The sequence below is a fragment of the Amblyomma americanum genome, chromosome 1, assembly GCF_052857255.1.
Source record: "Amblyomma americanum isolate KBUSLIRL-KWMA chromosome 1, ASM5285725v1, whole genome shotgun sequence".
NCBI classification, from domain to species: domain Eukaryota; kingdom Metazoa; phylum Arthropoda; class Arachnida; order Ixodida; family Ixodidae; genus Amblyomma; species Amblyomma americanum.
In genome coordinates this window covers 92,743,288-92,756,038 of record NC_135497.1, presented here as the reverse complement: position 1 = coordinate 92,756,038, position 12,751 = coordinate 92,743,288, and the positions used below count along the sequence as shown (strand labels likewise).

Below are 12,751 nucleotides of genomic sequence, written 5' to 3'. Positions count from 1 at the left end.
AAACAACCGGATATGAATTGGCTTTGCACAGCATGAACCATTCTTTTTTGATCCGTTCTTTCAGTTTGGTGTTTTTGTTTGGTTTCTTTCTGTTTGTTTGCTTTATCTTTGCTTCCTGTCTTCCCTTTCATCTTTCTTTGTGTGGGAAATAAATGTTTGTTGTCAGTCGGGATTTGTCATGTAATCCATGCTCTTGCCCATAATTTCTTTTCTCCTCACTGTGCCTTTAATTATGGTTCCTGAACTAGCCCAAGTGCCTCGCTAGTTTATGCCTGTGGCTCAGTGGTTATGATGCTCAGCTGCTGACCCGAAAGACGCGGATTCGATCCCAGCCACGGCGGTCATGTTTCGATGGAGGTGAAATGCTGGAGGCCCGTGTATTGTGCGATGCCAGTGCGCGTTAAAGAACCCCAGGTGGTCGAAATTCCTGGAGCCCTTCACTACGACGTCGCTCATAGCCCGAACCACTTTGGGATGCTAAACCCCATAAACCATAAAAACCATAAAAGCTTTTGTAGCATTGCTTGCCATCGCTGCTGCCTCAGCTGTGTGGTTTCAATTCCCCGGTGCCAGTAGTTTGTTGTTTAAAGTGGGCTTAGTTTGCAAGCTGTGTTTGCTGCTAACACAGGCAATGCGATGGAGCCCACCACTGTGCAGCTGTCATTATTTAGGAATGGCTGCTTGTGCGCAGAGCTTTTGCCTTGCCTCTTTCTCATGTGTTGTAGAAATTGGGAAGTGGGAGGGGTAATGCATTGGGGGAATGGTAGAATAGACAGCTATTATGCTCACTTACCACGTGCTGCCATGATGGGGCCTGTGCATTGTGGCTAAAGGTGGACTGATTGGAAACATTGCAATCAAGAGCAATTTCGTTCTAAAAATAAGCACCTGTTGTAGCTTGGCATGCAACCCAGATGTTGAATGATGATAAAAATGTCATAAACACGTAGCATTATTGGCCTAGCACATTTAGTTAGCTTTGCAGAGCCAGAATATATAGCATCACATTATGTAAACAGTGTGGAACAGTCTCTGGTTCTGGTGTGGGCAGCGGTGGTCACAGTAATGCCATTTCAAGGGGGTTAAAGAGAGTACCAACTGAAGTTTGGAACCTCCGAAGCCGTCATCATACCACCTGAAATACTTCGGGCACTGTGGTTTAGGAATTGCTGGCTGTGCACAGCATTGGGATGTGAGCTTGAACCACAACTCATCTCACAGGTCATGTATGAATGTGGATGTGCATAGTCATAATTCCGAAAGCCTAATGTGTTCAGTCTGGGTTGCACACCACAGTCCTTAAGTAATGCTGGCTAGCTCAGTTCCTGGAAAACTATTGAAGCTTGTAATTTTCTGGAGTTGCTGTTTTGGATTTGTGACTGGTCATTTTCTTGGTAAAGCATCTCGCAAAGCCTGCATAAGGAAAGGAAAGGACGTTTTTGCGCTTTGCTGTACCATGCAAGCTTTTGCTTGGCGCATTGCAATAGTATATCACTTGGGGCTGTGTTTGTGTCATATGCAATTTTAGACCTCTGCTTCAGAGTTTTCTAACTTCATTGCTGCATTACAGTTGTGGTCTCTGCAATAGAAGTAATTGTACAGGGTGTGCCGTATTTATCTGCCCGGACTGTAAAATTTTCTCCTGCACAAACTGGACTAGTTGGCCTCGATCACAGACCGCAGTGTTGCTTATGATAGTCTGCGTTTTCTGGTAAATAATTTAACATCAGAACTTGCCTGGATTGCCTGGAATCGGCGAAAAACTGTAGTCATCAGCGCGCAGAATTTTGTCAAGACGAGCGGACTAGCCACGTTGAGAGGCTGCACCATCTGGCGAACTGTGAGGCAACCAATGTGCCTGCTTGGAGCTGGGGCAGGTCTCGCAGTACCCCAGATGGCGCAGCCTGTCAAATCTGCTGCTCTGCTCGCGCCGACGAAAACTGCGCGCAGACAACTGCAGTTATTTGCAGATTCCGGACAATCCAGAAAAGTTCCAATGGCAAATTCCTTACAAAAAAACACTATCTTAAGCTACCTTGTGGTCTGTAGTTGAGCACTAATACATCGCGGACAGATAAATACGGAACACCCTGTACAAAAGCTTCTCCTTTCAAATGCCCACCACACTTTAGAGCTCCTGGAACAATCATTCTATTCTACTGTTGTATTTGTGTTAACAATGTTTGTAGAAATTGTGATATGAGGATGCAAAACCTAGAAATGCCACCTTGTGTCAAGTTCAACTACTGAACTCAGGCATTCATCAGTGCACAAGAAATCCTTTCCCCAATATTTGCCAATGCTCTGGTGAGGTTCTGTCTTAATGGGAACATTTTTTTTTAACATTTAGTGAGATGCAGCTCTCTGTTACCTGGCCCTCAATTCCAGAGGATGTGGTTGTAGACAATGATGTCTATAGGTAAGTACTTAAAATCCGTAATTATACTATTTTTGAATTGTTTGTAATAACGTGTTGCTTACTGGGGTTATTTTGCTTCTTTTTTTTTGCATTGCAGTGATCTGCGTCCTGAGAATGCTCCAAAGTGGTCAATTCGTATGCGATGGAAAGATAACCCAGAATGTCTCATGGGCAAGTGCCATATCTTTATAAATTGGGGTTTTGAAAGAACCGAAAGCATATAACCGCTTACTATGCGAATGAGAGTTAGTCGGCATGTACATGCAGGAAAACGTGGGCATGCATGTGCAGCACAAAATCGATTAATTTTGTCAAGCAGTTTGGGTCGATGCTTAACCATATAGTTTACCTAGAAATGAAGTATTTGAAATTCAAGTTTTTAAACCTCATGTTTTCTTTTATGGTTTCCTGGTTGATTAGGAGTGAATAAACATCTGACTCTCACTACACTGAAAATTGATGGGCAAAATAACATTGATGTTTGGTGTGGTATGTTGGTTTTAACGTCCCAAAGTTGGACACTGGCTATGAGAGACGCTGTAGTGGAGGGCTCTGGATTAATTTCAACCACCTGGTGTTTTATTGTTTGTGTACTGACATTGCACATACAGAAGAGTTTTTTGTGTGTCGCCTTCATCGAATAATATGAATGTGTTACTACGTCGGTTGTCTGAAGGATGGTGGAGCTAATTAGATGATTTGGTTTCGTATATTCATTAAACCGAGTTTGAGAATGAGCATGCTTGGTTTATTCGTACAGTCATAGACAAAATTTAGTGAGGTGGGAGTTAACAGAAAAAAATTAATTTCTGCGCTTTCGGATAAAACAGACATTGAAAAGCCTATAAGCGCAAGAGAATGTCGGGTCTAAGGCGAGGAAGAACCAGCTCCGACAGCGTTGAGGTTCGAACTGTTTATTTGCGCTGCTCACGCTACGGTGGCTTAGCCCAACTTCCTCTTTCTTGTCTGGCGCCGCGTGCCATGGCCTGTGAGCAGAGCGCGGCGCGAGGGTCGCTACAGGGTTCCCCCGTAGATCGAAGCCACAGGATTCACGCAGCAGATGTGCTTGGAGGAAGCTGCGCACAATGGTGGTGCAGTCGAAGCGAGAGCGAGTGTAGGGCCAACGGGCGTAGGAGTGGCAACGTAGGCTGGTTTGAGGCGGTCAGCAACCACGACGTCTTCACGGCCGTTGACGTCTAACGTGAAGGTCTTCTGCGCACGATAGAGGATGCGGTACGGTCCATTGTAGGTCAGCGTGAGGGTTGGATGGACGTGGTCATGGCGGATGAAGACATGGGTGCAGGAGGCCAGGTCCTGGCTGACAAACACGGACTGAGGGTGATGGGCTGCAGAGGTGACAGGAGTAATGTGGCAAAATGTGTTGTGTAGGTCTCGGATGTAGGTGGAAACGTCACGGATTAACGGAGGGGAGGAAGGAGAGAGGAATTCCCCAGCGAGATTCAGGGGAACGCCGTAGACTAGCTCAGCAGAAGAGCTGGCGAGGCCAGCCTTCAGTGCCGAGCGAATACCCAAGAGGACGAGGGGAAGGTGGTCGGACCAGCGTTCCCTCGGCTGATAAGTGGTAAGGGCAGCCTTCAGTTGTCGATGCACCATGCCATTGGCTGAAGGATGATAGGCGGTTGTATGCGTGTGGCGAATGCCCAGAATATTGGCAAGAGCAGTAAACAGGGCCGATTGAAACTTGCGGCCGCGGTCGCTGGTGACGGCAGGCAGGCAGCTGAAACGAGAGACCCAGCCGGCCATGAAGGCCAAAGCAACGGTTTCGGCTGTAGTGTCAGCAATGGGCAACACCTCGGGCCAGCAAGTGAAACGGTCCACACAGGGAAGCAGATCAGAGGCCCCACGTGATCACGGGAGTGGTCCAACAATGTCTATGTGAACGTGGGAAAACCGTGCATCAGTCGGCCGAAAAGGAGAGACAGGTGTGACGGTATGCCGGTGAACTTTGACGCGCTGGCAGTGAAGGCAGGTTCATGCCCAGCGGCGGACGTCGGCATTGATGCGTGGCCAAAGGAAACGAGATGTGATCAGCTTCTGCGTAGCACGAATACCAGGGGGGCTCAGGCGGTGCAGTTTTTCAAAAATTGTGCGACGGAAAGCCAAAGGTATGTAGGGGCGCGAGACGCCAGTGGATGTCTCCCACGTAATGAACCGTGAGGAAAACGGCAGTGGGCATTCGCCGAAGGACAGGGATGTAGATGAGGAGCGAAGACGTTGCGGCTCTGGATCATTGTGCTGTGCAGCCGCAAGCTCCTCCATGTCCACTGGTGATTAGGATGCCATGGCACTAACACGGGAAAGCGCATCAGCAGCAGCATTCTCCAGGCCATGGACGTGGCTGAGATCCACTGTAAACTCTGAGATAGTTGGCGCTTCTCGCGTGCAGTGTAGGTGCTGTGGTTCCTTTGGAAGGCAAACGTCAAGGGATTGTGGTCCATGATGACGTGAAAGTCCTGATTCATTAGGAAGTGACGAAAGTTCTTGAAGTCAAGGTACACAGCGAGTGATTCTCGACCAGAGGTGCTGTATTTAGTCTCAGGTGGCTTCAGCTTTTGGGAGAAAAAACAGAGGGGCTGCCAACTAAAGATGTGCTGCTCGAGAACTGCGCCGACGGCAATGCTCGAGGCGTCGGTGACGAGACGCATTGGAGCATCAGGAACTGGATGTATGAGCAAAGTGGCATCTGCGAGCGCCTTCTTGGCAGCAGCAGATGCAGCGGCAGCGTCATCAGTCCACTCCAGTGGCGCAGCAGAATCTTTTTTTGTAGCCAAAAGGTCGGTCAGGGGCTTCAGGAAAGAGGCGCACTTCGGGAGAAAGCGGCGATGTAAGTTCAGAAGGCCCAAGAATTCTCTGAGCTTTTTGAGTGACGTGGAGGCGGGAAAATCTTAAATGGCCTTGACTTTGCTGTCGAGAGGCCGAATGCCCTGTGGAGTGGCAAGGTGGCCGAGGAACTCAATTGTAGCTACGCCAAAGAGGCACTTGTTCGGGTTGATAACGAGTCCATATTCATCCAGTCGGTGGAAGAGGGCGTGCAGATGAGCTTCATGCTCAATACCGGATGAACTTGCTACGAGGAGATCATCGATGTAAGCAAACACGAAATCGAGGCCTCGCGTGTCCTCGATAGCTCGCCGAAAAGTCTGTGCGACGTTGCTCAAGCCAAAAGGCATCCGCACATACTCAAAGAGGCTGAACAGTATGGTAATGGCTGTCTTCGGAATATCAGCCGGTTCCACAGGAATTTGATGATAAGCCTTCACTAAGTCAATTTTAAAAAAAATCGTGCACCCAGCCAGATTTGATGTGAACTCCTGTATGTGAGGAAGTGGATAGCGGTCTGGTAAAGTGTGAGCGTTGAGGGCGCGGAGATCTCCACATGGTCTCCAGTCACCCGGATCTTTCTTTGGCACCATGTGAAGTGGCGATGCCTAGTTGCTGGAGGAAGGGCGTACTATGCCGAGTTCCAGCATATGTTGGAACTCGCGGCGAGCTATAGTGAGGCGTTCTCCTGACAAACGCCGAGGGCGAGCAAACACCGGAGGTCCCAAAGTCACAATGTAGTGAGTGATCGAGTGCTTCACCGGTGACTCTCTGGTATGCGGCATTGTGAGGTTGGGAAAATCAGCCAGAAATTTCGAATTTGGTGAAACAGGGACGAGAGCGCGAAGCCCTGTCGCCGCAGTGGTGGAGAGTACGCCGTTGACGAAGAGGTGCGTGCTGAGATCTATAAGGCGATGAGCTTGCATGTTGACGGCTAGGTTGAAGAAAGCGAGGAAGTCCGCGCCGAGAACAACTTGTGAGGCGTCAGCGACAATGAAGATCCAGCGAAATGTGCGGCGCAATCCGAGGTTAAGCATCAGGGACCATTGGCCGTACGTGCGAATGGGGGAGTTGTTGATCGCTTCGAGCGCGGAGGTCTGCTCGTTTTGCGACAGCGATCTGCCCAAGAGGCCGCTATGACACTGACTTGTGCTCCTGTGTCGACCAGGAAACGAGTGCCAGTAATCTTGTCCGAGACGTAAAAGAGGTGTCATGTCCGTCCACCAGCACCACTTGCCACGTCACTGGCTGGTCGCAGCGTTTCCCGACCAGGAGCATGGGTGTGTGCACTTGCGGGCAGAGCTGCCGAAAATTCGGTGGTACCAGCAGACAGCCGAGGGCGAGGTGGCTGGCTGCGCGTCGGATGGTTGGGATTCCGGGGAGCGGTGGCGTGGCCTGAACCTCGGCGGAGAACGGCATGGCAAAGGCGCGAGGACATCGAGCCGCCTGGCAAGAGCATCAAGTCGACATTCGATGCTGGCAAGCTGGGAGTCTGCGGCAGTAGTTGGAGGCGGACTGGTCACAGAGCTGATGTTGGGGAGCCGTGAGTAGTCCGCAACACGTTCAGCGAGTTCAGTTGGCTTGTCTAATGAAACATCACCCGCAGCTGCAAGGATGGAGACCACGTGTTGGGGAAGATGCTGAAGGAACAACTCACGCAGAAATGGGTCGTGCTGAGCAGCGTAGTCTCCCGGAAGCTGGCGCATGTGATGGAGGAGCTGTGAAGGGCGGCTGTCACCAAGCTCTGTAGAGCTGAAGAGCTGCTGGAGTTTGCTGCGCTCGGACGCTGACTTGCGGTCGATGATAGAAGCCTTCAACGTGTCGAAGGGTCGAGCCGAGTCCGGCGAGCTGATGACGTCCACTAAGTCCTCAGCAATGTCAGGGGGCAAGCACGACATGAGGTGGAGGAACTTGGTCTCCTGGCTGGTGATACGTCGCAGCTGGAAATGCGCCTCAACTTGCAGGAGCCAGGCACAGGGCCTATTGGGTCAAAATGGCGGCAGGCTGACTATCTGGAACGCGGCCACCGAAGCACCGAGAGGCTGAGCTTTCTGGGACGGGTCGCCGCCGGTAGGAAGGGCGGAAGACCCAGGGGAATCCATGTAGGATGATGGGGTTGCATGTTCGAAGCCGGGTCGCCAAATCTGTCCGGGCTAAGGCGAGGAAGAACCAGTTCCGACAGCGTTGAGGTTCGAACTGTTTATTTGCGCTTTTCGCGCTGCGGTGGCCTAGCCCAACTTCCTCTTTCTTGTCCTGCGCCGCGTGCTATGGCCTGCGAGCCGAGCGCGGCGCGAGAACATGCATGCTCCAGCCACTAGAATGAACACTCGCACTTAGCGAAATACCATTGCTACTTGGCTGATAACTGAGGCCGCCGCGGTGGCTGAGTGGTTATGGCGCTCAGCTGCTGGACCGAAAGACGTGGGTTCGATCTCGGCCACGGCGGTTAAATTTCAATGGAGGCGAAATTCTAGAGTCCCGTGTACTGTGCGATGTCAGTGCACGTTGAAGAACCCCAGGTGGTCGAAATTCCCGGAGCCCCTCACTACAGCGTTCCTCATAGCCTGTCGCTTTGGGACGTTAAACCCCCATAAACCAAACCAAACCAAACTTGGCTGATAACTATGTACCTTTATCTTCACCGGGTAATTTTTGCAGTTACATTCAAGTGCTAGGCATGGTGTGAATCCTCAAATGTTTCCGCAGTTCCCCGAAGCAAAATTCACTCACTGCTGTGATGTGACGGATGTGCAGTAGCCTTCATGTTTAACAGCAATAAAGAATATATAAACTGCTTACATGTGCCTTTCAGAACCGATTAACGTAGCTAGAAGAAAATGGTCAAACAACTTTACCATGCAGTTAGAGGGCACAACCTAGCCCGTTCAAAGTGCTTTCTGCTTGGCAGCAGTTTTCAAGCTGGCTCGTGTCAGTACCTGTCGAATCGCAAACATACTTGATGCGAATCTACAATCGCTAGGCGACTGCATTTATGGATGGCAGTGACCTCTTCATTTTGCTTTGACACTGCACCTAATGCCATCGTTACTGTGTTTAAGACGCCACATGGCAAAAAACTCAGAGTGCCAAAGACCGACGGAGGATGTCATGATCCAGCATGACATACTTGATATGGACAATTATGTGCCGTATGCGCACACGTATACACTTCTGGCTAGCAGATGACGCAAGTGGGCGTCCACACTAAGGAGCCACTGTGCCACAAAATGGTGACTCTGCTTGATCTCACTACCAATAGGCCTAGCAATGTCTAGCGAGCAGTGCACTGCCAGCACGCTGTTGTACGTCACTGTATGACGCGTGTCACTAGCGTGGGTGCAGTGCATTCTCTCTTCCGTCTATTGCCATTTTTATGTATCGAATTATCGTTTTATTGAACTATTTTGTGATGCCCTTCGAATTCAATATATCAGCGTTCGACTATTCTGCATCATGGAAAATCCGTCATCTTTGGTCTGTGCGCACTACATAGCACCAGTAGCACCTGCAGGTTCATGCAGGAAAGCTAACCTCTAGAGATGTGCTGAATGAAAGTCAACTTTTTGAGTTGACTGGAGTTGTCCGAAGTTCGCTCGGATCTGTAACAAAGCTAACCCTAAGAGATGTCTTGAGGCAAAGCCAGCTTCTTGAGTCGTGCGGTGTTGTCCAAATTTTGATCTTTCGGATGTGATGGGCAATTTTTTTTACAATGTAGCCATACATTTTCCTATACATTGACGTTGTAGTTTTACGATGCTCAGAAATTTTTCAATATAAAGGTTAATTGAACTAGCTGAGTTCTATACATTCAGTTTTGAATGTAATCACTTGTTCATGATTAAGCTTATGAATTTTCTTGCTTTGCTTTTCCAGAAGAGTACCTGAGAAACTTCTTCGTGGTTTGCCAGATGACCAATTCTCTGGATGATGTGCTCAAGAATATGGTTCAAACAGAAGACCTCTCTGGTATTGAATATTTTTCTGGTGTTTTTGTTACTGCTGCAACCGCTGTTTTTAATTCACATTGAGGCCCATTTGACAGTTTTCTGCTTTTGCATGTTGCTCATGTTCACGAGTTTTCAAAAGAGGTCAACACAGATGCTTGTACTATATTACTTCAGGTCATTTGGTTATTTACAGATTACATACTCCGCATAAATTTTATGTACACATTATCTTATTTACCTAATAAGCAGTAAGTTACCCGTGGAACTTGTTTTTCATATTCCTGAAATGGATGTCTGTGTTGCACAATGACTGAAACTTTTTTAAGGCTGGCTATCGTGTAATGACCATTCGAGCAAAATATATATAACTGGTTTTGTTGTGTAGTTTAATCTGTGTTCCATTGCATGAAAGCAAGCTTTTCATCCAACATACTTTTTATGACAGGTAGCTTGACAGTACAGTAATAGTGGTGAAAAATGGTTGGACTGGAAGAGTTTAAAGGGGCACTGTGATGTTTTATTCGCTGCCAGTATTCCTCTTAGAGATTCCTCATGCCTTCCAGACACCAGTGCAAAAATAATTATTGAAATGAGAGCATGCAAACGAAAATTGTTCTTAAAAATCTAAGGCAGAAAGATCAGAAATCGCATTTCATTTGTCGAGTGACAAAATTTGGTACTACCAGTCAGAACCACGCCTTCCACGTACAAAGCTGAAGCAGCTTGCTTGCAATTGCTGCTTTGCCAGAGTGCCCACAGCCCCTCATTTTGACAGTGGTGTTGTTCCATGTACAGTCCACGTCACCCTTGTGTAGAGCACTCAAGCAGTGCGTATACTTGGTAACAAAAACTGAAATTGCAGAGCACCCCTTATTTCTGGGCAAAGTGGTCGTGTCTGCTTTGTTTGTGGGTCTATTTGGCACTACTTCCACGCAATTGTTGCCCCTGGAACCTAGCGGCTGCGACAAGATGGGGATTTGTTTGCACGGAAGTGCACCGCCCAAGCGCTCTACACAAGGGTGTTGCAGACTGTGCACAATTCACAGGCAAGGCAGGGGCGACTAACGGAGCAAAGGCTGCTTCCCAGCGTTTCCTTTTAATCCCTGTGATGTTGGTAGGATTTAAAAGCTACGATCATTTCGCCCCCTCCCTCTGCCCCTCTTTTTCCTGTTCTGGGTTTCCCTTCATGTTTTAGGCCACCTTCAGATGCGTTTTAGGTAATGCTTCAGATGCGTGCGCCACAATCGAGTGGAGCCAAGCTTCCAGTACTGAAATGCATGCAGCTTCTCATGCAGCAGCAGCCGCTGTCACCGTCGTCCTGCCACTATTCAGTGTTTTGAGCTGCCCAGTCCTGTGCCCATTTGCCCTTATTTGCTTTCCATGCTTCACCCAGCCCCTTCAGTTCTTTTCTTTTCTCATGACCCCTACCACCTTCTTTCTGTATCCATAGCCATCTTGTATCCATAGCCATATACCTTGTGCTTGGCGCATGATGGCCTTAGCTGCCTATATTCTATTAAACGCAACACAACACAATAACCCATAGCCATTTTCTCCTTCACATTTGCATGTCAGCGTATTTTGCCTGCAGGGCCGAAAAAAATCTGGCTTTTCCTTGTGGTTTTCTTGCCTGGTGGTGAAGGTCGCTTTAGCTGCCTTGAAAAACTGGGGGGAAAAAAAATATTCACACTACATTCATACCTTGGTTCCGAATATAACGCGAGGTACATTTTGAAGCATTTTTTATGTCTCCTACAGAATTGCGCGGAATTTTTGTTCTCAGTTTGCAGAATTTAAAATTTTTCGTTGTGAAAATTTAGGGGCCTTAGTCATTGCTAAGCTACTAGCTTGTCTCGGAGCCAACACCAATGCAAAAACCTATCCTGGGCAGCACAGAAAATGCAAGAGGCCTCTTTTTCTCACATCATGGTTCAGTGGTCTGTCATCTCACAACATAATTGGATGTACTGGTTGTTCTGTTACTTGGTATCTTTTTACATCTCTCAAGCTTTCTTTTTTGCTGAATAAAGGGGAATACACCAGAGCTACTTGTTTGGAAATTCATTAGTTAGATGCTGCTTGTGATGTTTGAGAACTTCCACACTGCCACTTCAGTGTTTTAGCCAGCATCTAAAAGGTTGGTATAGTTCACAGATTGCTAAAATAGTTTTTAAAACTGTTGTCAGTAGCAGTGTGCTGTTCACGATACTCATTGGGAGTGTTATGAAGGGAGGTATGGAAATACTCCTTGCACCAAACTCTCTGGGCTGCTGGATTCATGAAAAATTTAAATTTTTGTGCATCCTAAGTTATGATCTTGGAATTGAATGGCCCGCACTGCATCTGTATGTGTGGCCCACAGTGTATATTCATCAATTCCAAAAAGCCTGCCCAGAATGTGCAGCAAATCTCATGCTTTGCAGATCTGTCATCCTGCTAACTTTTGGTGCCAATAACGATGAAATATTATACTAAACTTCTTCAAATTGCAGTATTTAGCAAAGGAGTCGGTTTGACCGCATAGATCAGTCGCAGTGCATTCTCGAGTATTGGGCAGATGGTGGTGTCTATATTTTTGCAACAATCCTGTCTGCTTTGTGATTCTAGATACTGGATATTCTATTCAACCTTTCAAGTAGTGTTTTAATTCTGGAGTAAGAATTTACATCTGTGTCATTTTTCCAGCCAAGGCCGAAATTCTTGATGCATTGGACAGATTGGCCCAGCCCAATGCATTGCCTTTTCGGCTACCTCAGTTGCCCCAACCAGAGGTTTCTTCAGAGAGCCCGCGCAACATGCTGCTACGAAACCAGGAACTCCTTATTGAAGTTCTAGGCTACATTTTTCTGTCATCAGATGCCAGCCCTCAAGAAAAGGTAGTGGGGCAGTATATTCATTGCTTCTAATGGTCAGCCAGTGAGCATGAACACAAACTATACTTAGTGTTATATATTCATTGGTGCATTTTGCTTATTTGGAGCAGCAAACTAGGCTGTCAAATTTGCCATCCATGCTGCATGGCTCTTGCATGCTAAGGTAACCTCGTCATTTTGCTTTCGGAAGAGCTGATTGCTTTTGTGTGGACCTGTTTCAGCATAGCTTGATGCAGCTTTCATGTTCTCGAGGTAGGTAGAGGAACCAGCACACAACTTAGAGAAGTGTGCTGGAGATTGTTCTTTTAGCAGAAACTTTTGCACAGCTGTTGCCATTGACTTTAAGCATTCATAAGCATAGTCGCAGGGAAATTAAAATGTGCATTTACATGGGTTCTGTCAATACAGGATGTAAAGTCCATGGCCAGAGTATATGGGATGCATGTGCTTGAGAACAAATTTATTCAGAGCTGCCTTGTGACCCAATCTCCCGGTATTGATACCAGCTGAAAGTGGATGCATGCCCTCTCATATCTGAAGGTTGCTAAATGTATTTTTTTGTGTGTGTGCACACCTGTGTCCTATAAACTTTTGCTGTTGAGTGTAATGTGCAGTTGTTCACTGGCAACCTGAAAATTAAGAAGCTATCCTATGTTAAAGTGTAACCACTA

General features: G+C 47.5%; 1 protein-coding gene across 1 annotated transcript in view; it reads left to right on the top strand.

Moving 5' to 3' along the window:
* Nucleotides 1-12,751, top strand: part of Rab3GAP1 (RAB3 GTPase activating protein subunit 1) — a 190,796-nt gene that overhangs the window by 26,486 nt on the left and 151,559 nt on the right. The window contains exons 11-14 of the mRNA XM_077646206.1: nt 2,351-2,419; nt 2,517-2,590; nt 9,134-9,226; nt 11,893-12,083. Coding sequence (XP_077502332.1) covers nt 2,351-2,419; nt 2,517-2,590; nt 9,134-9,226; nt 11,893-12,083 — 427 coding nt within the window. The remainder of the gene's footprint in view (nt 1-2,350; nt 2,420-2,516; nt 2,591-9,133; nt 9,227-11,892; nt 12,084-12,751) is intronic.